The sequence below is a fragment of the Alosa pseudoharengus genome, unplaced genomic scaffold (genome assembly GCF_046254945.1).
Source record: "Alosa pseudoharengus isolate Yale_2024_CS ecotype anadromous, Long Island Sound unplaced genomic scaffold, YU_APseudo_1.1 YU_APseudo_1.1_scf_16, whole genome shotgun sequence".
Lineage (NCBI taxonomy): Eukaryota > Metazoa > Chordata > Actinopteri > Clupeiformes > Clupeidae > Alosa > Alosa pseudoharengus.
In genome coordinates, this window is record NW_027468630.1 from 22443681 (window position 1) to 22466154 (window position 22474).

A 22474-nucleotide genomic window follows, 5' to 3' on the forward strand; every position below is an offset into this window, starting at 1 on the left:
AATGGCTAACCCCCTCTCTTTTCATTCTCTCCTTCCTCCATCATCTCATACTGTAAATGTCTATCATTTTCTCTCTCTCCATCTTCCCACCATCCCTTTCTAGCTCTCCATCTCTCATTACCTTCATCTACCTTTTTAGCCTTGGTCCCTCTTTTGTATCAATGAAAATCTTTCTTTATCCTACCACACACACACTCTCTCTCTCTCTCTCTCTTTCTCTCTCTCTCTCTCTCTCTGTCTGTCTCTCTCTCTCTCTCTCTCTCTCTCTCTTTAGTTTAAAAGTCCATGGACATGGAGCGCGTGCCGGGGTCCACCACGCTGGTGCTGTTCCTCACGCTGCCGTGGTTACGGATGCTGAGCGTGCCGCAGCCGCTGCCGATGCTGCCGGCGGTCCCCGCCACGCTTCCGCCGCGCACGTAGATCTCGCACGGGATCTCCTCCATCACGCGGTCCTCGATCACCTGCTCGGCCACGGCGGCGGCGGCGGCGCAGTCGTGAGTCTGTTTGGCGTAGCCGTAGCAGCTCTTCTTGTAGGTGCCCATGCTGCCGGTGCTGGAGCAGCTGTTGAAGGTCTTCATGGGCGGCGGCGGCTTGGAGAAGTCATTGTGGTAGGAGAGCTCCATGGAGCTGAGCGTGGTGCGGCTCTGCTTCATGCTCCCGCCGGCCGACGACGAGGCGGCGGACGCAACGGACACCACGCCGGTGGCGGCCGCTGCGGCGGCGGCGGCGGCAGCTGCGTGCTGGCCGTGCTGGGAGCCGCAGTGGTGCTCGTGCACGCAGCGCGAGACGGTGGACGAGCGCCGCAGCTTGTGGTAGCTCTCCAGCTCGTCCGACAGCTCGGCCAGCTCGGACGAGAGCTCCTTGTCGCGCAGGGAGAAGAGCTCGTAGTGCGGCGGGTCGAAGACCTCCTGGAAGCCGGCTTTGTTAAAGACAACCGGCCGACGTGCCACCACCTTTTTGCGCGGCTGCTTCATCTGCACCAGGATGGAGATGATGAGCAGCACCAGCACCACACCCGTGGAGATGCCGATCACCGTGCCGTGCGTCTTAGTGATCTGATGGAACAGGCCATTGGACTTCCTCTCTGTAGGAAAGAGCAGAGAGAGAGATGAACACTGATCTCAGTTTAGGGGAAAGATGAATGCACTGCCAGTTGAGAATATTAGAGGGGTGGAGAAGGGGATTAGGAAACTAGCCGCTGTGTGTTGTGGAAAAGAGGACATGATCAGGTTGAAATGTAATGTGTAGTTTAATATGAATACAGAGGTAGTGTATTGAGTTTGGCTATGCAATGTAAAATGTGGCCTACCCTGTTCAAAGTTCTGTTAAAAGCTAACCTACATAATTCACTTGGGGTACTTGGGGGAAAAAAAAAAAAAAAAAAAAAAACACCACTAAGCAACAGGGAGGCATTTGAAAGCAAGTGAAAAATGATCTGATATGATATCATTCTCGAGGTGTTTAGTCATTTCACAAAAACACTGAACCCGAGCCAGTGTTGCTTGTAATAGCCCGTGGCTTTGCTGGCATTGCTATTCATTAGCTATTAGTGGTTGTGCTGCACACTGCCCGGGGCAAAGGCACCATTTTGTGCTCCCACTGAGGAGAGCTATCTCTGTAAATAACATTTATACCCCAAGTGCATTGGTGCCCGCAGGACCCTGTACCATGGTCTTGGGTATTACAGTTTTTCTCAGTCGCTTTGGTGCTATTCTCACATCACTATTAACATTTGCACAGCAGTTAGTGCATTTCTCAAAACAATTAGTGCAAACTGCAAAACCTAGTGGATGACCTGCAATAGCACGTCACTTGCTCAAAATGGATAGTCCATTCCTCAAAAGCACGTATTCATGTCAATGAAACTGTCAGTGTCATCAAAATGAGAAGTCTTGACACCATCGTTTATGAACAAGATAGTCAAATGGCTTTGTCATGTTTTCATTATGACAGTACTCTCAGTGTTTTCCAATGCAAAAAAAGGGCAGAATTCTGTGACACTACCTGAACATGCTCAAGACAGCACTATACAGTACTTGTACAGCCATTTGAAAACTACAGTAAAGTTACACATTGCTGTAGTTAGGGGAGTAAGTGAGTACAAGACACTGAATACGTACGTTTCACATTTTTACTGTATATGCTCTTTGCAATTCTACAGCATTGTGACAGAATTTGATAACTACATGTAGTTCACCAATTTTGTATGAAATGACTCAAGCAATGAAATGAAGACTATTAGTTTGATTGGGAACGACTATTCAGCATCCATAAGTATAGTTCATTTTGACTGACATGACATAAGCAAATGATAATGTTATAAAACAGCAGAGAATTGTATGAAAGCAACTGATACATGTCCAAAAGTATTTGCAATTTGTTCAGAGGAAGGAGAAATTGCTACTATGATGTGCACAAATGACTAAATGTTGTGGAGGTAATAGTTATGAGAATTTTCATTCTGATCTGCAAAAAGCACCAAAGCGACTGAGAAAAACTGTAACATCCCCGGAGCAGATTAGGTGAGAAACGTGGCTAAAAAAGGTAACAAGGTTCAAGCATAATTATTACCTCTGCTAAGGAGCTTCTGCTGTGGTCATTTGTTTCTGTGTCTGTTTGTCAGCAGGATTAGTTAAAAAACTACTGACCAATTTTCATGAAAATTTGTGGAGGGGTACAGCATGAGCGAAGGAAGAGGCCATTACATTAAACCAGTGTTTCTCAAAGTGTGGTCCGCAAGCTATCCCAAGTGATCCGTGAGCAGACGTGGTAAAATATAATATAGATGAGTTGTTTTCAATATTGAACCAACTTGAATCCAAACAGTTCTGCAACACTGCCTATGTAAGCTATGCCAGTTCATATGAATTCTCTGACACAATAAGTAAGGTGCAAAGACAATAAGTAAGGTTGTTCAGTGAGTAGGTCTATTGTGTAATATACTGTTGTAGGTCTACTTTTTTTTTTTTAAGCTAGGTGGTCCTTGAGACTTTTTTCTATTGGTTAAGTGGCCCTTGGTCTGAAAAAGTTTGAGAAACACTGCATTAAACCGAATCACGGGGGCTGATCCACAACAATTTGTCTGTTTAGTTGACATTGCAAGATTACTGGCTTCAGTGAAGCATAGTTTGACTAGTGTGAAACAGATAAGGCCAGTATTTTGTAAGGCTCTGGTGGGCAACGTAATCTGCCCTACCAAAGTGACTGAGAAAAACTGTAATCTATCACAGTTGCTTAGGTGCATTTCTCAGATCAGACTTGAAATTCTCAAAACTACTTCAACATCACCTTGTCACTTGTGCACATCTTAAAAGCAATTTCTCATGGCTTCAAACAAACAGTGAATGCTTTCGCACATCCAAGCAACTGTGTGTGAACAATTGTCTGCTGTTTTTTACTGGTGTGGCAACAAACTACACTGCGCATAGGCTACAAACAGTAATGTAAAACTATACAGTAAATATATCAAATATATCAAACCTGTCTGATCTCCTACAATCTACAAAAGTGTAAAATGGCAAATACCAAAACCATTACCATAACATGGCAAGTATTTATGACTATCTTGTTTAGAACAGTGACACAGAAAGTTCTCATTCTGATGGCACTGACATGATTCGCACTACTGATCATGCAGTTACAAATAGTTGACAAATAGAGAAATGCGCTTGCTTTTGTACGAATGTTAATAATGATTTGAGAAATGCACCATCATGTCTGATAGAAATGGTAATGCGTTCGTCATATACAATAAGAGACACAGTTTCGTACACAGTTTTGTATACAGACACAGTTATCCCATCATTTTATGTAAGGGAAAATAAGTCCCGAAAGGGCGAACAGGTCTTCTTTCGTCCTGAAGAAAATTACTTACTGATAATGACTGGCAGACAATACATTATCCCGCTTATTACTGTATAAGGCTACGTGCCAATACGTGAAAAGAAACTTCACACCATAATTATTATTTTGTTACCATTTTATGGCTTCTGCCGAGAAGGTAATAGTTCTCTGCACAAATAGAATTTGAAAGTTTCAGGAAGTATCAGGCATTAGGCTATTACTTGCTGACTTCCATTTTCAATGAAGTCCCATTGTTTAAGTGAGTACTTGCAGAATGCTATGAAAAACATGAATCAGAAGCACAAAACCTGTTCTCACTGACAGCTGTAATTCATTTCTAGCAACGGTCATTATTCAGAAATGTCGAACCTCTGACTGTTGGGAAGGTCCATTCAAGTCAATGGAACTTTCTGTAGCATTCTCAAGAGCCATAATAAGAATGATTTAGCCTATACAATACAAAATCACAGTGGTCATACAAGACATGAGTGAAAGATGTTGTACACTGGAGTTGGATATATCTAATTGTATGGCACCAGACATTGATCAGATGGTATGTTTGCATTCCTCTCTCCCTGCAGATGTGGGATGTTGGCATCACTGAAGCCCACTTACCCTTGCAGTGGTTCTCGTCCCAGGGATACACACAGTTCTGGACGCCGTTGCACACCAAGGAGTTGTTGATGCACATGTTGCTGTGGCAGAAGAAGGTGTTTCCAGAGCAGGGGGCTGCAAGACAGACAGACAGTTATCTCAAACAGACAGACAGATAGTCAGACAGTCAAATAGTCAGACAGTCAAAAAGACAGACAGATAGTCAGAAAGTCAAACAGACAGACACAGAGTCCAACAGTCAGACAGACAGTCAAACAGATAGTCAGGCAGTCAAACAGACCGACAGATAGTCGGACAGTCAGTCAGACAAACAGACTGACAGAAACAAAGGTGTTGCAAAGATTTCTGCAGACTGAGACTGTTCTGAGACTGTTAAGAGCTCAGGAAGGCATTTGGGGGAAAAACCCAGCAACAGTGGCTCAGCGGCCCAGGCGGAGCCTAAAGCACAGAGGCTCCCAAACACCATGAATCAGAGTGTCAGATCCACTCAGACGACCTGTGGATAAAACCACTCTCCTCTGCCTGCTGCACGGCTCACTGCAGCTCTGGGAGAGAGGTGTGGAGGACTGTGTGTGTGTGTGTGTGTGTGTCTGTGTGTGTGTGTGTGCGCGTGTGGTGGAAAGCAGGCAGAAAGGATGTTTGTCTGTCTAAGTGTGTGTTTAAGAAAGAAAGAGAGACACAGAGAGAGAGAGAGTTGTATGTGAGTGTGTGTCAGTGGTGGTAGTGGGGGGGGGGGGTGTAAGGCGATTTGTGTGTGTGTGTGTGTCTGTGTGTTTGTGTGTGTATTTGGTACAGTATGTGTATGTGTGCGTGCATGTGTTTGAGTGTGTGTGTGTGTGTGTGTGTGTGTGTGTGTGTGTGTGTGTTTGACATGCTTGAGTGGTATAAATCAGCTCAGATGGGCAACACTGGGCACAGATGGCATGGCCACTGTGACAGCCTGGACAAAAACGGCCTCTTACAATTCCAGTCATGAGAGAGGGGAGAGGGAGAGAGATGGCAAGAGAAGGCAAGACAGGAGGAGGAGTAGATAGAGAGAAAGAGAGAGAGAGAGGTAGCATAAGGAAGATTAAGACAGGCAGGGCGAGGAAGATAGGGAGTAAGGGAACATTGGAAGATTCAGAACGACAGACAGAGAACAGAGTGACAGATGAGGGAGGATGTGGGGAAGGACACAGACAGGAGTAGGGAGGAGAAGAGGAGGCAGAGAGGAGGGCCGAAGGAGGAGCAGGAAGAGGAGAAAGAAGGAGGGATGGTGAAGTGAGCTGATGGTGGAGAAGAGTGCAATGAAGATGGGAGGAAGTGGGGAGAGTCGAGGAAGGAAGAGAACAAAGGGGTGAAGAGAGAAGGGAAAGCAGGAAAGGCACAGACAGATGACACAGACACAGCAATGTAACACTGTGGATGTGTGGTCCTCTCTCTCTCTCTCTCTCTCTCTCTCTCTCTCTATCTTATTCTCTCTCTCTTCTGAGTTCATGAATTGATTGATACAGACCATTGGATTTTGTTTTGGTTTTGATTTCATGTGCGGTTAGGTATTTCTCCTTTTTCTTTTTGCCTGAGTTTTCAGACCTTTAGTGTGTTTCCTTCTGACCGGTAATACAAGGAACTTAAAGGTTAAGTCTTTCCATCATTCGCCTCTCTTTTTCTGCTGCGGAGAGAAAGTGAGGAGGAGAGATGAAGAGAAGGAGGGAGTGAGAATGGATTGGGAGTAGAGGGAAAGGAGAGGGGAGGGGAAAAGACAAGGAGAAATGGGGCGAGAAAAAGAGAGGAGGAAAGAGTGGAGAGGAGAGGAGAGAGGGAAGGCTTGAGCCTTCACATCCTCTTGGCCTCTGCGGGGCTAAAGTGTGTCTGACAGCAGGATGAAGGGGGTCATGTAGCAGCAGCCATCTCCGAGGGTGACCCTCACCCCCCCCCCCCCCCCCCCTCCGCGCCAGTCTCCTGGTGTGTCACTCACTTCCAAACCCATTACGCGTCGCTCGCCTTCACCAGACACCCCGGTCTGCTGCCACCGGCACCGCCGCCTCATGCAACACCCCCCCCCCTGAACGGCACCACGCCACTACCCACCCGGAGCTGCCGCCGGGGGCATTCCGCTTTCCCACGATGCACTGCACGGCCTGTCAACCGAGCGAGCGGCGGGCCGATTGGAGCCGACAGCGGGAGCAGGCTTGTCTGGTTTGGCGCGCCATGAAGATGAATGTTTCCATTATGGCCTTTCATTTGGCTGTGAATCCGCCTGAGCCTGGACAAACGGATTACACCTCAAGTCCGACAACCCCACACACACGTCCGGTTCAAAAACAACACACACACACACACACACACACACTCTGTCTTCAGTGTACCATCATCGTCACTGTGTATAAAGCATTTCTGTCCGACTTGCGATGCACTGCACTGCTTCCATCCAACGGGCATATTCCACAGACAGAGCTTGCAGTATAAAACACATTGGTATTCAGCAAGGGTTTGCAGTGAACGAAGCAATTAATTTTCTTGAATTATTCAGCCATTTAATAAAAATATTATGGTGCTGTGGAGGAGACAACAGTTTGCTTCATGGCAATTTCTAGCAATTTACATACAACATTTAAACAGCATCTGTCCCGAACTTGCCTTGCCGAATAAAGCATTAAATGTGTTTCATATCTAAATGACTTGCACTAAAAGAGAGAAAGCTACTTTAGCGTTGTTATGCATTGACACAAGATAAATCCCTGTTTTCCATTAGTAGTCCCTCATTACTATGGAAAAATATGACTTCGCAGTCTGCATAGTAAGAACTTTGTTATGTTCTTTGAGTAAGTCAGCAAAGGTGTGTAGGGGGGGAGTAATTGGCTTTTTTGATATCTCGCCTTTGTAAGGGGAAGACTAATTAACTTCGTTCTTAAATTAGAGGCAGAATGTCACTCAGCGCAGAGCTGCTCACACTTTTAATCTATCGGTTACGATTTCTCTCCCTCTCATATCCAGTTGACCTTTTCGCACAATTCGACAAACCTGATTTGACTTACAAAGCCTTTAAATAATAGATTAAAAAGTGAAACAGAGAACAGGGAAAAACAAGAATATAAACGGTTTCATCTGTGAACTGGCCTACATCTGAGCGCTTCTGCGGAGAGGCCCCGTCTGAGGATTCACTCCAGCAATCAATTTTGTGCTAATAGGTGCAATGCCTGCTGAGCTCGCCTACTGCACATTAAGAGATGAAATACCAATGAGTCCTTAATAAACCTACTAGTGTGGACACTCACTCCAGCCCGGCTGGTTTGCCAGGGAGGGCATTCCTACTGGTATCAAAGACTCTGCCAGTTTTCAAAAGATGTGCCAATCTTTGCTAGTACAGTCGTACCAGTGCCAAAACCTATATCAGCGCACAGGCATAACGATAGCAATAATTCCATGAGATAGGTGAGGTCATCAGTCATTGAAAATGATCATTGTACAGTATAGGGATCTCAAAATATTTATCTGCATGGATATTTATCTACAGGGCTAGCATTCTTTTAACAGAGTTTGTCTCTTGATCTGGACTCTGTCAGCACAGACATCCCAAGTCTCCCGGAAGTTCCGGGAGTCTCCCGTATATTGATAGCGGCTCCCTGACGCCCGCAAATTAGATAAAATCTCCCGGAATCTAGAGTGAGCGATCAAGAGCGAGCATTCGAGACCGCGTGTGCATCTGAGTGTAGCGCGCACACGACGGGAGAGAGAGAGAGAGAGAGAGAGAGAGAGGGGGGTGGTGCGTGTGTGCCTGAGCGCATCCAAGAGAGAGAGAGAGCATCCTGATTGGCCTGTTTCGCTAAATAAACCAATCAGTTTTCAGTGTAGGCGGGCTTTAATTGATCTCTTTTCTCCCGAACTTAATTAATCAGTTCAGTGTATGAATAAGAGCGTCATAGCAGAGTCAGTGCCTCAAAAAAAATAATGATAGGCCTAGTCTTGCACGCTGCCCTGTTTGTAACAGTGACTTTAGCATTGCCCATGCCAAGTGAAATGATTGCAAAAGACATGTTGAGGTGAGTTTAAGTGCCAATTAATGTGCATATTATTCAAGCCTATAGCCTAGATGGCTAGTTGCCAAGGCTACATGAAAACACCAAACTACCAAAATCTAAATATTTTCTATCTATAGGCCTTCCTTATTTGGTGTAGGCCGATTGACTAGGCTAAAGTTTTTTGTTTTTTTTTGTTTGGGGGGGGGGGGGGGTCGTGATACCTCCCTGAAATGACTTTTTGCAGGTTGGGATGTCTGTCAGCAGCACTGTTAGCAGACTGAATCAACAAACAATCTCCACAGCTAAAAAATCCGATCAGCAGCTCATGCATCACACACACATTCAAAGTATGGATTTCAACTTGTTCTATTTGTACTTCCAATCTATGTCGGGCTACAGGCTAATAAAAAGGCCAGTAGTAAAAAGGGCAGTCATTCAAGGAGGAGGTCACCATAGGAGTGCAGCTTAAGCTGGAGAAGAGACAGAACAGGAGGCAGATGGGGAGGAGGAGAAGAAACATGAGGCCAAGGAGAATGATGGAGAGGTAATGAACAACAATGAAACAAGGATAGAGAACAGGGGATAGACAAAGATATTGCAGGAGGAGAGCAAGGAAATAGAGGGAGCGTGGATGGAGAGGAAGATGAGGGGAGGAAGGGAAGAGAGAACATGATGAGGAAGAAAAGGGAGAGAACATAGAGAAGAAGGGCACAACTACAGTAGAGACATACTAACAAGCACATGAGGATATGGATGTAGTGTAGGGTGAGAGGAGAGAAGGGACTGAGAGAGAGGGAGGGAGAGAGAGAGAGGGAGAGAAAGGGAGGGAGAGAGAGAGAGAGTGGAAGTTGGAAGCGGGGAGGTGAAACTCACGGTCGACGAAGGAGGTGAAGAGCATGCGGAAGCGGCTGAGGCGACTGTTGCGGTCAGCCCACATGCGCACCACGCCCACGCCCGTGCCCAGCATCACGTCGTTGGCCACCGTGCTGCAGAACTTTGCCTTGAGGTTCTCGATGGCGCTGCTGCCGTCGTACACCGCCACAAAGTTCTTCTTGCACTCGTTGGAGTGCTCCATCTGGTACTCCAGGAACCGTAGATAAATCTGGAAGATTGAAGACAGCAGCGGGCCATTTACATTTCCTGTCTCAGCAAATTAGCCTTTTACTGTGAATAGAACATCATATTACTGTTGTAGATTTCTGGAGAAAACCTCATTTACAGAGTGCCCTATTAAGTAGGTTTTAATCAGACTCTTAATCAGTCTACTTTTTTCAGAATTTTGAATGAGTAACTAGTAAAAGAATATACATATTAGCCAATCCTTCCCAGAGGCAGTATAGGAATATTATTAACCATCTTTCACAACAGTAAATCCTAGTGCAACTCCTAGAGCCATTGTTGCTGAATAACACAGAGTATCTACAGATTATGACAAGACAGATTCATGGCTTCAATTCATATTGCAGGTGTAAAATAAATAGGCAACGCAAATGGAATTTGCAATACAATAGGGTTCCCACTGCAGTGCAATCAGTCCCTATGCAAGCCTAACACAAGTTCAGCTGCAGGTTTTTCCTCGCTGTACCTGTTTAATTCTGCTGTCGCTAACAACACCACATCTCTCTCTTTTCTAAAAATAAAAGCTGCACCTCTCATGGGGGGCTATTTTAAGCCACGCGCCAGGGAACATGCTGAATTTGAAGAGTGGGTGACATGCGGCGTGTATAGGACTGCCGCAGAAGGCTGTGTGTGTGACAGTGTGTGTGTGTGTGTGTGTGTGTGTAATCCCTTAGACTACAGTGTATGGCTCGCTGGGCCCACTACCCTCCCAACTTGTGCTGATTCAGCTGTTCAGCGGGTTGGCCGTCTCTGCTTCACTGCCCTAATACCTGCTGCTGTTGCACCACACCGTACTGGCCACAGCTAATTTCAGCCTCAAAGTTTCCTCAGTACACACACACACCACACACACACCCACACACACACACACACATGCACACACACAGAGTTAGTAAGTGTGTGTGCATTAAGGTGTGTGAATCTGAGAGATGGGAGAGATGGAGAAAGACAGACATGGTGACAGACAGAGTGATGGAGAGAAAGAGGGGGATGAAGAGAGAGAAAGGAAGAAAGCTGGAGAGAGATGGGGCAAAGAGAGTAGAAAGAGTAGAGAGAGAAAACAGAAATGTGGCAAATGGGGAAGGAAAGGAGAGAGAGAAAGAGAAAGAGAAAGAAAGAGAGAGAGAGAGAGAGAAAGAGAGAGAGAATGAGGGCTGTGAGGCCAGAGGCCTGTGGATGCTGTCAGCTCTTAAAGGTGTCTCCAAACGCAGCTCTTTAAGAGGCCTGCATGAGAGCCCAGCTGGACTGGCCATCTGAGGCTGGATATGCCTGCAGGTGAGAAGGTGGGAGAAGACGGCAGTCTCACCTTCGACTGGGGTGCGGCACGGATGGTCCAGATGCAATCCAGATCCTCGTCCGTTTTAATCTTATCCTCATCCACCTGGCTGGAACGCACCACCCCGTCAGAGCCTCCGACCTCAAACTGGCAATCTAGAAAAGCAAGCGCGAGGGAGAGAGTGGTTTATGAGAAAGATTCAGAGGCAAACATTTCATAAAATATAGATCTTGTATGTTTATGTGTGTGTGTAGTATTGTGTATGAAAACACCAGGTAGGTGACTGAGACAGAATGAAAAGTCAATATTGGCCACTAAAAGAAGCAACAAAAGCAAAACGAAAAAGGCTCTGGAGATTGCAAGATGAACATGAAACGAGGTAGAGACTTAAAAAAAATAATACACCGGAAAAATGATGGAGAGACATGGATAAAAGGAATGGCAGATAGCCCCAGCGAGAGCAGAAAGAGAGAGAGAGAGAAAGAGAGAGAGAGAGAGAGAGAGAGAGAGAGAGAGAGAGATAGATAGATGAGGGGAGTGTGTGAAAGATAGATGCAAGTCACCCGTAGAGAACAGAGGACTCTGCAAATATGAACGGACAGGGCGGTAAAATATTGAGAAGGCTCACCTGGAATGGGATTCAGCAGTCCGCCCACGTGCAAATGGAAATCTGGGTCTGCAATGATAATTCAGGCGGAGCATTAGTCACAATCCACACAAGGCGGGGGCCGGGGGGAACGCGAGCGAGACAGGCGATAAAATCCTATTAAAGGAGCCTTGGATATGGCGGCAGATTCACGCCGAAGATCGTCTGTTTGATCTGCCAGGGCTCGTTTAGCGTTTAGCGTCGGGCGACCTTTCTAAGCAGAGATGATATCTACAGCAAAAACAATGTGACTTCGGCAACAGACCTTGGTTTAGTGAGGTACAATTTAATTTAACAGCCTTTACTATGAAAAGTAACATGGTGGATATATCAAGACAGATTTCCTCCATCTGTCATAAGTTACCACATCCAAAAATGTTCATTTAGACATCAAAGAGTTTTTCCCTTTTTTGCTTGAATATATTGGATGATTCAATCATTTATTTTACAAAATCAAATTCAGACAAGCATTTACATCAGCAACCCCATAGCGTACATTATTTAGAGATCTGAATACTACATTAATGTCTGTTGCTGCAAGGAAGCCAGTCTCATACAGTATACATTCAAACAGAATGTGCTATTTGTGCGGCCTAGAAGCTATCTTCCAATGTTGCCTACTGGTATTTTATCTAGTCCCAAAACAAATTAGATGCTATATGAAACCCCTATGGGCTCTTCATTGGACATCTGAGTGTGACCTGTTCTAAAAGTTCCTCTGAGTGTGGTCTGTTCTAAGGGTATCTTTGAGCATGGTCTGTTCTAAGGGTATCTCTGAGTGTGGTCTATTTTGTATGGTCCACTCTACTAGAACAGCATAAAGTGACTAGTGTCATTTTGTGGGTGCAGATTAGCAATTTTACTAGATCCAGTTTCAAAGAAAAAAATCCTTATGAGAGACTGAATGGGGTTTTGAAAACTTCCAAAGTTAAATAACTGCTTGGGAGACCCCACATTCACTTCTGTTAAATCAAACACATATATTTTGATGAAGGTGGACTAAATGTTACACGTGAACAACTTTAGAATCAGATGCATCAAAGCAAACATACATCAAAGATGTCTCTGGTGGGGGTTTGGGTTTTGTAGTCCACATCACCTGAAGTACGTATTGAATATATTACATCTTTGGTCTACCTGATAGAGGGAATACTTAAGTGAATGTGTTTGATATAAGCTGGTATTGACCATTTATAAGATAAAACCGCGAAACAAATAAAAAAAAACCCTGAGGTTATCCGTGCAAAGTAGTGCATATTTCATCCATCTTACCTTCTAGCATGGTAACACACATGACTGAGTGTGTATGGTAGTGGGGCTACTAGAGGGTAACTTCATTAGGGGTAGCCGTGGCCTACTGTTTAGCGCTTCTGACTTGTAACCGGAGGGTTGCCGGTTCGAACCCCGACCAGTAGGAACGGCTGAAGTGTCCTTGAGCAAGGCACCTAACCCCTCACTGCTCCCCGAGTGCTGCTGTTGTTGCAGGCAGCTCACTGCGCCGGGGTTAGTGTGTGCTTCACCTCACTGTGTGCTGAGTGTATTTCACTGCGTCATGCATATGCGGACTAATAGCAGTCTCGCCTGTGTCCTTATACGCGGACTAGTAGCAGTGTTGCCTGCATCCTGTATACGCGGACTAGTAGCAGTGTTGCCTGCATCCTGCATACGCGGACTAGTAGCAGTGTTGCCTGCAGCACGCAGACTAGTAGCAGTGTTGCCTGCGGACTAGTAGCAATGTTGCCAGCATCCTGCATACGCGGACTAGTAGCAGTCTTGCCTGTGTTCTTTTACGCGGACTAGTAGCAGTCGTATATACTTAGCTCACCTGCGATGAAGGTGTATTGGACGCGGAACCCTAGGCCTTCGAGTTCCTCGTCACTGGTGAACTTGATCCACATGAAACGTCCAGTAGAGGTGACTACGCCTGGGCTCTTGGGGCCGCAGAAGCGGTTGATGAGTGGGGAGAAGCCAAAGGGGCCGTCCCGCACCTCTATATGGTCGAAGCGGCATTCAAACGATGGCTCGATGTAGTAGGTCTTATCGAAGGTCAGCTGGATTCTCTGGCGAGGGAGCGCTGAGAGAGACAGAGAAAATAGAGAGAACACACCTTTATTAAAACAATATCGGGTACTTAAATAAAACCATCCGCAAGTGTTACAGCCTCAAAACCCTACAAACCACAATTCAGCAGAGAGAGAGAGAGAGACAGAGAGGAGAGAGAGAGAGAGAGTAGAGAGAAAAAGAGAGAGAGGAAAGAGAGAGAGAATTGAAATGGAGAGGAGAACATGACTTTTTTTATCGAATTAGAGACATAGGATCTTTATTCTGACACAGATGTCTTAACATGATAAGTCCTTTACACCACACACATCAACTCGAAATTGTGCAAAAAATCTGTGCGCAAGGGTTGACCATAAAAACAAATGGACAGAAGAGTATTAGAGAGAAGGCCAAAAGGTAAATATAAAACAAAACACCAAAGAAAAAATAAAAGAGGATATGGAATGGAATGGGATAAGAATAGAGGGGGAAAGTAATGAGAGTTATTTGTGGACACAGCTGGGTTAAGCACTCATATTGCTACTCTACTTAAAACAATTCAGTTGTTCCATCACGGACATGTGGAGTATTCGCTTAGCCAAAGGGGAAACACAGTCCAGCCAAAACAAACACACACACACACACAGACACACACACACACACACAGACACACACAAACTCATAAACACATATACACATGCACGCATGCGCACACCCACCCACCCACACACACACACACACATACACACAAACACACACACACACACACACACACACACACACACACACACACACACACACATAAAATACTGCTTAAGTCCCCACTCTTTCTCCCACTGAGGGAATTATATTCTACACAGGCACATCCTTCAGAACCCCGTGGGGATGCGCTAGCCCCTCTCTGAGAGGCTCCAACAGCCGTCGGCTCATTTGAGCTATGAGCTAGCCCAACCATAACAAGCACAATCCTAGTCTGGAGCAGAGTAGAAACTACGCAGTGGAAATAATTAACATGATATCTGATGTGTCACAACACATAAAGGACACCAATGTGAGCACTGAGGTTGACCTGTAGATGAGGTTCAAATTAGCCCAGTCCAGCAGAGGAATAATGTGAGGACACTTAGGACAGACACATACGCGCTCCTATGTGTGTGTGTGTGTGTGTGTGTGTGTGTGTGTGTATGTGTGCGTGTGAGTGTGTGTGCATGTGTGTGTGTGTGTGTGTATGTGTGTGTGTGTGTGCATGCTTGCATATTTGTGTTTTGTGTGTCTTGCATGTGTGCATTCATGTAATTGTGTGTGCATGCATATCCGTGTGTGTGTGTGTGTGTGTGTATGTGTGTGCGCGCATTGCATGTGTGTGTGTGTGCTGCATGTGTGTATTCATGTCTGTACGAATATGTACAGGCACGCACGCACATACATACATGAACACACACACACACACACACAGATATGCATGCACACACACACATTGTCTATGGGCAATTCCATGGAAAATTGACTTTTTGTAACATCCATAACGCTAGTGAAATGCCTTGGCATTTGTATGATGTGGATGATAATATTCATTTTTTGTGCATTTTTTCTCATGTAAATTCTTCAGCCAAAAATAGCAAATGCTCAAATTTCATGTAATCATTCACATCATACCATACCATCACATTTCATTGCCGTTATGGATGTTACAAAAAACGTAATTTTCCATGGAATTGCCCCTATGACATAACTCTCTCTGTTCAAGCAAGATCAAGCAGGCGATGTCACTGTGCTGGACATGGTGCAGTGGACCAGAGACATGCTGCTGGAATTAATTCCACATCCTAAAACACAGACAAAAACATGGAAGTCACTGTGCACTGGGACTGACAACACTGGGTCTAATGCACCTCATCTCGTACCAACAAATCAATAAAAAAAACAACAGCAAGTGATCGCATAATGATGAAAATCACATAAGGGGCTCTAACTTCACTGACGGTAATGTGGCCTTCGTTACACAAAGTCCGCCGTGCATGACTTAAACATTGACACCTTGGGAAAACCATTTAGCTGATTTCACAACATGAGTGAGATTCTAAGTGCAGGTATGGGTGCTTCAGTTCAAGGCTGAGGTGTGTCCATGCGCAGATGTGGAAGTTCCCCATGGACACTTTCTTCTAAGCATATTGCATCATTGCAGATTGATTTATTGTGATTAGCTGATAAAGGATGACTTCATTGCCACATTCACTGATCACTCAACACATTTATGGTCTGTTTGGTGTCAATGAAGTTAGCAAATATAGGAATCCCTGCCTATTCTCGCCACAAGCTAGCTGAGACAGACAGCTGCTTCGCACTGCTTGTCAAACTGCTTGTTGCACATTCAAACTAGGGCCCAGGTTGTCAATGAGTCTCAGTGGCGTGAAGTGTAAGATGGATACAATTACTTACAACCCCCTCTTCCCCTCCTACCAGGAAGTGGAAGGCTAATAATTAGAACACACTGAATCTCTTGAAGGCATCCTATGCGAGCTTTTTACCTTTACAAGTCATTTTGATGGTAAACTAACTTGTAATTGGCAATGGTGTGCGTTCCACAGACGTCCCGTACCAATCTACAAAGAATTTTTGCGCTCCCTGATTTATGTATTATGTTGGGGAAATGATGGAAAAGAATCGTACAGGTAGTACGATTCTTTTCCATCATTTCCCCAACATAATACATTCCCAGAGCATTAAGGGAACATACTGTACAGTGCATATAAAAAATATTCACCCCCTTGGATATTTCCACTTTTACTGCTTTTAGGGTGAAGGGGGTGAACACTTTTTCTAGGCACTGTAAAGGCAGGCAGAGCAGCATGTGTTTGTAATAGCCCTAGACCACACTGGGCTGAGCAGACACAGAACTAAATGGAAATTCTGCACTGGCTGTTAATGTCCATTAAAGCAAACATAGCTCAGAAACAACAGAATGTATTTTGGATTGCAGCAGCATTGGTTGATAGAATAGAGCATTTATTGCCACACATAAACATAAACACACACACACACACACAGACACACGCATGCACGCACACACACACACACACACACACACACACACACACACACACACACACACTGTAAACACACACAGACACACGCATGCACACACACAAACACACACACACATATAAACACACACAGACACACGCATGCACACACACACACACACACACACACACACACACACACACACACACACACACACACAAACTGGAGTATATTATACAAATTCTCTTATACATTGGGCATATATGGAGTAATTCACGATCACAACAGCAGCACTTTCCCAGTGCTGCATCTCCCATGTCTGATGAGTATCGAGCACGCCTGACCCCTGAGACTTGTCGAGCGAAGCAGATCATTATCAGACTCCAGTGGACTTATGGATCAGCGACGAGACACAACCCCCGCCATCAACATAACACACCACTGAGAGAGAGAGGATAATGGCTCATTTAACGGCCTCTTCAGGTTTACATAAAACGAGTCCCTAGAGTACAGACACCTCTTGCCTGTGGCCTCTAAACGCACATCAGTCCCTGCCAAAGAGAGGCAACATCGGCCCCAGCTGTGGCGCAACTGGCTGGGGCACCTGCACTGTACGCCGGCGACCCGGGTTTGATTCCTGCCCCTCTGGTCCTTTCCGGATACCTCCCGACTCTCTCTCCCACTCGCTTCCTGTCATTCTCCACTGTCCTATCAAATTAAAGGCATAAAAGCCCAAAAAAGATATACTTAAAAAAAAAAAGAGAGGCAACATGTGTTTGCTGTGCTCTCCCAGTCAGTGTGCCCAGAGTGGCTGGCTTTGGGTGCAGTTCAGCTAAGGGACTGGACTTTCCCCGCTCTTTTATGCAGAAGTGCAGACACATCTTTTTGTGCCTAATCGCTCTCATAGCTTGTTTGGCTTATCAGGAAAATGCATGGCAAAGCCCTTTGCATAAAAGGTGCTTACTGTTAAGAGTTGCGTTGGAAAAAGAAATGCAGCCAGTCGACAACAATTATGCCCAGAAACCAGCTTTCAGATGATTGATTCTCCCACTGAGAATGCCAGTTTGGCCTACATTGTGGTGATGTGTCGCCCCAGAGTCTAAAATGCCCTGCTGGTGACTTCCCAGGATCCTCTTTCCTGGAACTGCTGTGTTGTAAATAGCTATGATCAGAAGGAGGGAAAATAAGACATCTGCTAAATGACATCCATCCAGGAATGGAAAATGGCAGCTACAATAAAATGAGTGTGTTACTTCAGCTCCACTGCCTTGCCACCTATGGTGAACTCATTCCACTTCATCTGTGGTATGCAAAGATATGCCTGTGGGCTATCTCTCTACTCTCTAATGCGTGAGGAGGAGGAGGAGGAGGAGGAAGATGATGTGTGCATCTGTCACGAACAGGAGATATATGATTAAATACAGTACATCTGTAATTTGCCGTGTCTGCTCAAGCAGCACATAAGTGACATCTGAAGAATAAATAAGTGACAGGAAGATGATGGAGACTATCACAACACCTGTTCACTCCTGTAATCTTCCATGTGCTTCTGACAAACACTGTGCCATTACACGCTATTAACTAACAGACATAAATTACTACATCTGTATAGGATAATTGCTCACTGTGGTGCAGAGCTGAAATATCAAGCTTGAACCATCATTCGTGAGGAACAGTCATCATCCTTACCCTCCAGAATGTAGACGCATTCCTTGTTCGGCGGGTATGTCTCAGGGTAGTTCGGAGAGGTGAAGAGGCCTCCGTTGATATTGCGTGTCCACAACCCGCACTGCTCTGTGTTGGGGGGCGGGTCAACATCGTTGTGGTGTGTCTCTGGAGGAGAGAAGAGGAGGGCCGTTTGCCAGGGAACATGAATAATGGGCACAAAACAGAGCACAATGCATACACGCAAAAGGATAATGAGACACATTTGTCATAGTAGAGCTAGATATTCATGATTCATGAGTCATGATTAGGACAGTCGCCACATGTTATAATGCATAATAGAAGCAGCACGTTTACAGAGGATGCCTCTCAAACACACTCAACAGATTTGTTGTTGTTATGGACTCTACACTTATACTGTTGTCAGTGGCAGAGAAATGGATGAGCTTACCTTGAGATCTTTGCGCCAGTCCGAATCCCTCTTCTATAAGAATAAGGAAAATCCAGGCTGGAAGAGAGGTATGCATGCAAAGTTTAGAGTGAGCTCTATTACTACAGTAGATCCCTAGGATGTCAAATCAAAAGTTTTGATGAAAGAATGACAACATTCTATCAAATGTAATGACATAACTGTGTCTTGTGTATGTGCAATACACTCATGGCCTGTGTAACTGAATGTCAGACAAATTCAGTCTGTTCCAAATGCATGCCTAAATGGAGTTGTACACCTCAGAATGCCCACGTCTGCTATAGGCATATTCATTATGCGTAGGCTATTCAACCAGATGCAGCCTCGATACCGTGGGAGACTACTGATCATAGTCGAGCACTCTGATAGCGTCTCGGCCCTCCGCCAGCGGGCACTGAGGATACCGTTGTAATGACATCAATTGCTCTGAAATAATCGCATCACGTAGAGCGTAGCGCACGGCGGACGGCTTTGGCCATGCTGGCCGGCACAACAGATCAATTGTAACGCTAGTCTAGACTTCCCCGCTTTCTCTCTGCTCCACCCAAAAGCAAGGGGCTGTAAACACAACCTCTCTGCGTGATCTCTCAGCGTCTACAACCATCAACCATGATTTATGTCCCTCGATAAACAACACAAAAATGATGACGTTTTAAAAACCTTGGAGCGTCACTTTAATTTTAAGGCCCCTTGCATCCAAGGAGCTCCGAAACTACTGATCTTCCATTTGGGGCCATCCTCGCGGATTTTCCTCTACCGTAACAAGTGTCCTGTCGGAATGTATGCTTTTTTATCTTCTATGATGATAAATGCCATGGTTGTATTTTGCGCATCAAGTAGCCTAGGCTATAGCTTTTGTCTTTCCACTTTGCTTTTTGTCTCGTCTGATAGACAGTGGTGAAACCCTTCACGTTTAGAAATAAGCTTAAGGGGTAAGTAGACATACTTTGCCATTGCACACTTTTACTGCAATTTTATGCTACTTGATGAATTGTTTTTAAAATCAAAAGCAGTGTTTCAAAGGGTCATCTGAGTCCAATGAGCACCTGGAAATACCATCACGGCAGGGCCTGAACATGTTGCTGTGCGGGGCGGGTTGAATGTATTGCACTCTCCTAGACCTGTCTGTAAGAAAACAAATTCTACATAATGCTGCTCTTAACTGTGGTGACAGTGATACAACAAATAGGGCAGCATCTTGTGTTACCCTACCGAAGAAGAAAGCTTGCCAACAGCCACCTTCCGCAACTCCGTTCCTAGAGCTGTCCACGCCTGATAAGCCGATGCTGGCGTGGCTGCGTAAAGGAGGTAGTGGGCTTCAGTGTTCATATCTGTCTTAACAGGGGGACTGCGAGTGGCGCTGACAGACTGCATAATGAAACACACACACACGAAGAGTAGTCGGCTAAACCAAAATTGGGGGCAATTTTAGGCAGCTTGGGGTGTAGACCCACGGTTCTGGCTTAAAAATGACACTACCAAGGAGTCGTATGAGGACAAGCAAACAACGGGTCAGAGTGGCAACGAGGGATTCCCCTGAGGACTGCCCTACGCAGTAGCCGATATTGCTGCCCTGAGAATACACTAAAAGGAGCCGTCCATTAAAGCGGTAATAAATCTGCCGCGAGAGCGCACTGCCTGGACCCTGTCAAATTTCGATAGATTCCCTGTAGAGTGAAGCTCCAGAGGGGGGAAAAAACAGCCACAGAGGCGATGATCAAAAACATTTCGAAGAGATCAATTTGTCACCTCTGCTCTCCTAATGTCAGTGCCATGACACTATAATGAAAACGCTGGCCATACAAAGGATGGTCTATCATTTGGGCATAAGGGACACGGGTCACATGAAGCTTGTAGTGATAGTTGATGACAAGCGGAAATCTTTATGCAGTCGCAGTATGCAAAATCTATTTAGATCGATATTTCCAATGCAGAAGCGCAAATAGCCTACTTAAAGATTGCCCAAGGGTGCTTAACACTGATTGCATGGCAAACCCCCCATGGGTGGTCTTCCATGAGATGGTTCGTGAATTATACATTTGCATTAGACTAATTACTTTTAACCTCCTACATAATTAATGTCGGTTTTTGCAAAGTAAATGTTCAGCATTGTTTTGCCGTTTTAAAAACAAAAGGCATCGTGGAAAAGCTTACACTTCTAAACGCTGAGTTTAGTGGAAAAAGCGCTTTAACAACAGGATGAATGTTTTTGCACGAAATAGCCTATAAAATATAAAAAACACGGCCAGATCACACGTGGACTTCGGTGATATTTGGCTGATACGCCCACATTGAAAATCGTACCATTTACACGCTATCAAAGAAGGTTTGGAAAGGAAGTGTTTGGAATAACTAGTGTAAAACCCAGAAACACAACTGGTTATCTGTTTGCCTGCGCAGTGAGTTTGGTTGATATGGCTCCAAAGCACAATTGAGTATTTGCGTTCTTAGGCTATGTCAAAACATGTTTTGTTGCAATCAGAGCTTCACAGCTTCAGCATCGCCTAAAATGACAGGACTGCTGCACGTCGAAGGTGTCTTTGTAAATGGAACGACAGAATGGCAGCCGGTGAATAATAGCCAAGATAAACACACTTAACTTGTAACCCTTTCCACATTTGCATTTACCTGTCTCCCTCACGATGCATGGCGTTCAGAATGAGGAAATTGTCATTAGTCTGAACGCTATGCATTCCGCATATTCAAAGACGTAGACTACTTGGTAAATGAAACTGGGACCGGTCGCCCCGGTGCCGAAAGGGCCAACAGCTCGGAACTGTCCCTTCAGCACCACGCGCCCAGATCTTGCGGTCAAGTTACTACATGGAACGTTTTTTAAGGAAGCGGAGTACAAACGTGACCGCGGTCCAATCCACGTCGTAAAACAGAAGCATCGACTCCAATTGAGTCTGCAAAATTATCAAAAGTAGATATGTCTATAGAATAAAATAGTCATTTTGTTTAATGTAGCATAGCTTGTTATTAGTGGAATACAACATTTGCTCTGCTGCTTAAAGTACAAACGCACTAAATGTCTCATACATTTATAAAGGAATAGAGAATTAAAATAAAGGCACACCTGTAGGTGGCGACGTAACACACACTTTTCTTAACTTGCTGGAGAGCAAGTTGGCGCGATTAAAAGAAAATGTAACAAAAGGCCTATATTATTTTTTCGACACCGCCCGGAGCCTTGACTTAATGTAGTAAATTCCAATTAAAACTAAAGGCCGATTGAGTCCAAGGCGGTTTCAAGAGGCAATTTTAACCAGTCCCAAACAGAATAGAAAACTCACCCCTGTACATTTCCTTTCCCGGTGTGTTAGTCAGTATGTTCACCTTCCTGAGATAGCCTATGTCGAGATCTACCTCTCCATGTTATGGATCATCCAGCACGGAGATACGATCTTTACAACATCCAACTTTTCTTCGATTGCCTTAATCCCATAGTTTACGCAGAACAACAGCCACTCTTCATGTCCTTCCCGACAAACAAGTGCCTTCAGAAACGCGCAAAACGCCGTTGTTTTTAATCCCATCTAGAGAGGAGCGGTGTTGTATACATCCCAATGCAACATCTCTTGTTCGATATTTCAGGGTAGCCCACTGAGACATATACGGGTGGGGGAGCGCGGCAGAGAGGAGCAGTCGACGGCTGAACTGAAGTGATGGCACTAAACGAAGCTCATTTAAGCTGTGGGCGATGGTTGCTTGAATGAGCAGCTTGTACGCATGTACCTTCAAACCGCGACTGCGATTCCCTGGGTTGGCTCTAT

General features: G+C 45.1%; 1 protein-coding gene across 1 annotated transcript; it reads right to left on the reverse strand.

Annotated features, from left to right (window-relative positions):
* Window positions 1–239: 239 nt before the first annotated feature.
* Window positions 240–22342, reverse strand: neto2a (neuropilin (NRP) and tolloid (TLL)-like 2a). The gene is made up of 9 exons (XM_076287478.1): window positions 21995–22342; window positions 18681–18737; window positions 18254–18397; window positions 13326–13574; window positions 11483–11530; window positions 10885–11009; window positions 9333–9561; window positions 4459–4572; window positions 240–1084 (listed from the first exon to the last, which is right to left on the reverse strand). The coding sequence occupies exons 1-9, from the start codon at window positions 22002–22004 to the stop codon at window positions 276–278; spliced, it is 1785 nt and encodes a 594-aa protein (XP_076143593.1). The 5' UTR covers window positions 22005–22342; the 3' UTR covers window positions 240–275.
* Window positions 22343–22474: the final 132 nt, after the last annotated feature.

Excerpts from the sequence above, each read along its gene's own strand:
- neto2a (XM_076287478.1), bottom strand. Across the intron at positions 4,573-9,332 it reads CTTCACCTCCTTCGTCGACC|CCCCCTGCTCTGGAAACACC; the intron begins GTGAGTTTCACC and ends TCTGTCTTGCAG. Across the intron at positions 1,085-4,458 it reads GGACGAGAACCACTGCAAGG|AGAGGAAGTCCAATGGCCTG; the intron begins GTAAGTGGGCTT and ends TCTTTCCTACAG.